The following is a 2500-nucleotide window of genomic DNA, read 5'->3' on the forward strand; positions in this document are numbered from 1 at the left end:
TATATTATATATTTACTCATGTAGCAGACGCGACTTACAAAAGAGGAAATACAAGCAAAACCTCTATATAAACTCTTTCACATTGACGCCTATTTTTAACGTTTATAGAAAGCAGAAACAGGGAAACATGACTGCTGAGTCTGTTTCATGTCCGCTTCAGCTGGAAGGGCTGGAGTAAACGGAATGATTTATTTATAGAAAGAAACGACTCGTCGAATTATTTCACTTTTATTTTCATTTAAAGCCTGAACTTAATGGGCTAACTATTTATTTGTTTGTTTGTTTAACTGTACCTTTCTTTTTGTCTCTCTTTGTTTTTGTTTTTTTTTGCCCTTTACATTATTTACTATATTGGTGTGTGTGTGTGTGTGTTAGCAGGTTGAGTATCACTCAACTATTGGTGATATTAAAGGACTTTTTCACAGAGTGTGTAAGTCACTCTTCATATTTTTGTCTCCTTTATGTACTACCCTGATTCAATTCAACATGGATTTGACTTTCTGTTCAGTATAATACATAATTGCGGCATAATACAGTACCGTCCCTTTAATGCATGGCTCCCGGCGTGCGAAACAAGTTCCAGACGGGGTCCTGGACAGCTGGATGTGATGAGGGTTCTCAGGAGCGCCACCCACTGCGAATGCCTTGCAGAATCTGCAAAATGTTCTTTTTTGGGTTTTTTTTAATAAGACGGATCATAAAATACCGTTTAGTTGTTTATTTATTCCTGCCCTGAATAAGCTTTTTCACATAGCAGATGTTTACATATAATCCATAAGACACAATGATAACGGAATTTACACACAGGAACCAGCTCAGAAGTTCGATACGCTCGATTATTAATCCCGTGTGTCGTTACCTGGATGATCCACGACTGTGTTTATGTTTTGTGAGAGTTGTTCACGAGTCCCTTGTTCGTCCTGATCAGTTAACCCGCCCACTGTTCTTCAGAAAATTCCTCCAGGTCCGGCACGTTCTTTACTTTTCCAGCATCTTCTGCATATTTGAGTTCTTTCAGCAGCTGCATGATGCCGAGATCCGTCTTTTCACACTGAGGACGACCGAGGGACTCGTACACGACTATTACAAAAGGTGCAAACGTTCACCGATGCTCAAGAAAGCAACACAGGATACATTAAGAGCCAGGGGGAGGGGGTGTAAACTTTTGAACAGGATGATCGGTGTCAATTGTTATGAATTTGTTTGAAAGATCTTATTTTTTCCTGGCCTTCAGAAGCGACATAAGATATCGAAGTGTTTCCCAGAAGACAAAATGATACAAATTTACACCGATCGGCCTGTTCAAAAATTTACACCCCCTCCCCCTTGCTCTTAATGTATCGTGTTGCGTAATACATAATCGCAGTATACTATCCTGCATTTCTCCGTTCATAGTGTTCCTGTAGAGAAATGGTATATCTATTGCATGATTTCTGGAGGGGTTTCCCTCTAATGAATTGCAGGCTAGAATGTTGGTATAAATACATTTCTATGGTAAATAAATGTGGTATGTTTTTCCTTCCTTTATTCCAGATCCACACTGGTATCCAGCGAGACAAGCGCTCAAACTCCATCCCAGTGAGAGAAACAACACTCTCCCATTTCACCCAAACCTTCTGATGGAAAACATACAATAATATAATTAGTATAATTCCTGCTTGGAAGAGATAATAATTGTTTGTCTGATGGTGTTAGAATTTGATATTTGTTGAGAATGTTCGTGTTTTATAGTGTGTTTGATCATAGTGTGTGTGTGTGGGAGTTTGTCATGTTAGTATATGGGTTATCGTCCTCTATAAAAAGACTTTCAGGTCCCCTCTGGAGCAGGTGTAATCAGAGTCACGGCTGAGACTCGTACAGAAGCGGCTCGTATAGACGACTTGCCTCGTTCCAGTTGAGGTCTTTCATTCCGCTGAGGGATTTTTACAAGAGCTTGACTTTAAAGTGCCCTCGTTTTACATTAACTCAGACCCTGCCTCGGCACCGAGTCAGAAAAACCACTGGATTTCCATGATAACACGTCTCACGGAGATTACACTGAACTCCGCTCTGTAGACGTGTACGGGGAGATGAAACAGGAACGGCTTTACTGAGAACAGGAACTGGTCTCACACACGTTCCACAACGTTACAGATAACTAGCACACATAAAACCCACACACTTCACATTCTCATTTGAACATTCCGTAAGGGAGACATGGCAGCATTTTAAACATAGCTTTCACTAAGATATTTATTTACGTCATTATTCTCTGAATCCTTTCTTTTTTTTCTTCTTTGTCTCAATATTTTTTTCCCTCTCTACTTTTCTTTCTTTTGTTTCTTTCTTTGTCTCTCTCTCCATTTTCATTCTTTCTTTTCTCTTTCTTTCTATCTATCTATCTATCTATCTATCTATCTATCTATCTATCATCTATCTATCTGTCTATTTTTTTTTATTCTTTTTAATTTTTCCCTTTTCTTTCTCTCTGTCATTTTTTTCTCTTTGCCTCTTTTATTTC

At 38.8% G+C, this 2500-nt stretch overlaps 1 protein-coding gene across 3 annotated transcripts in view; it reads left to right on the forward strand.

Moving 5' to 3' along the window:
• The window catches only part of tecrl2a (trans-2,3-enoyl-CoA reductase-like 2a), a 10647-nt gene that overhangs the window by 1248 nt on the left and 6899 nt on the right, over nt 1–2500 (forward strand). For all 3 annotated transcript variants that reach the window (XM_047158721.2, XM_017451079.3, XM_047158717.2), the window contains 2 exons: nt 376–430; nt 1534–1578. In XM_047158721.2, coding sequence (XP_047014677.1) covers nt 376–430; nt 1534–1578 — 100 coding nt within the window. The remainder of the gene's footprint in view (nt 1–375; nt 431–1533; nt 1579–2500) is intronic.

The sequence above is a fragment of the Ictalurus punctatus genome, chromosome 1, assembly GCF_001660625.3.
Source record: "Ictalurus punctatus breed USDA103 chromosome 1, Coco_2.0, whole genome shotgun sequence".
NCBI classification, from domain to species: Eukaryota; Metazoa; Chordata; class Actinopteri; order Siluriformes; family Ictaluridae; genus Ictalurus; species Ictalurus punctatus.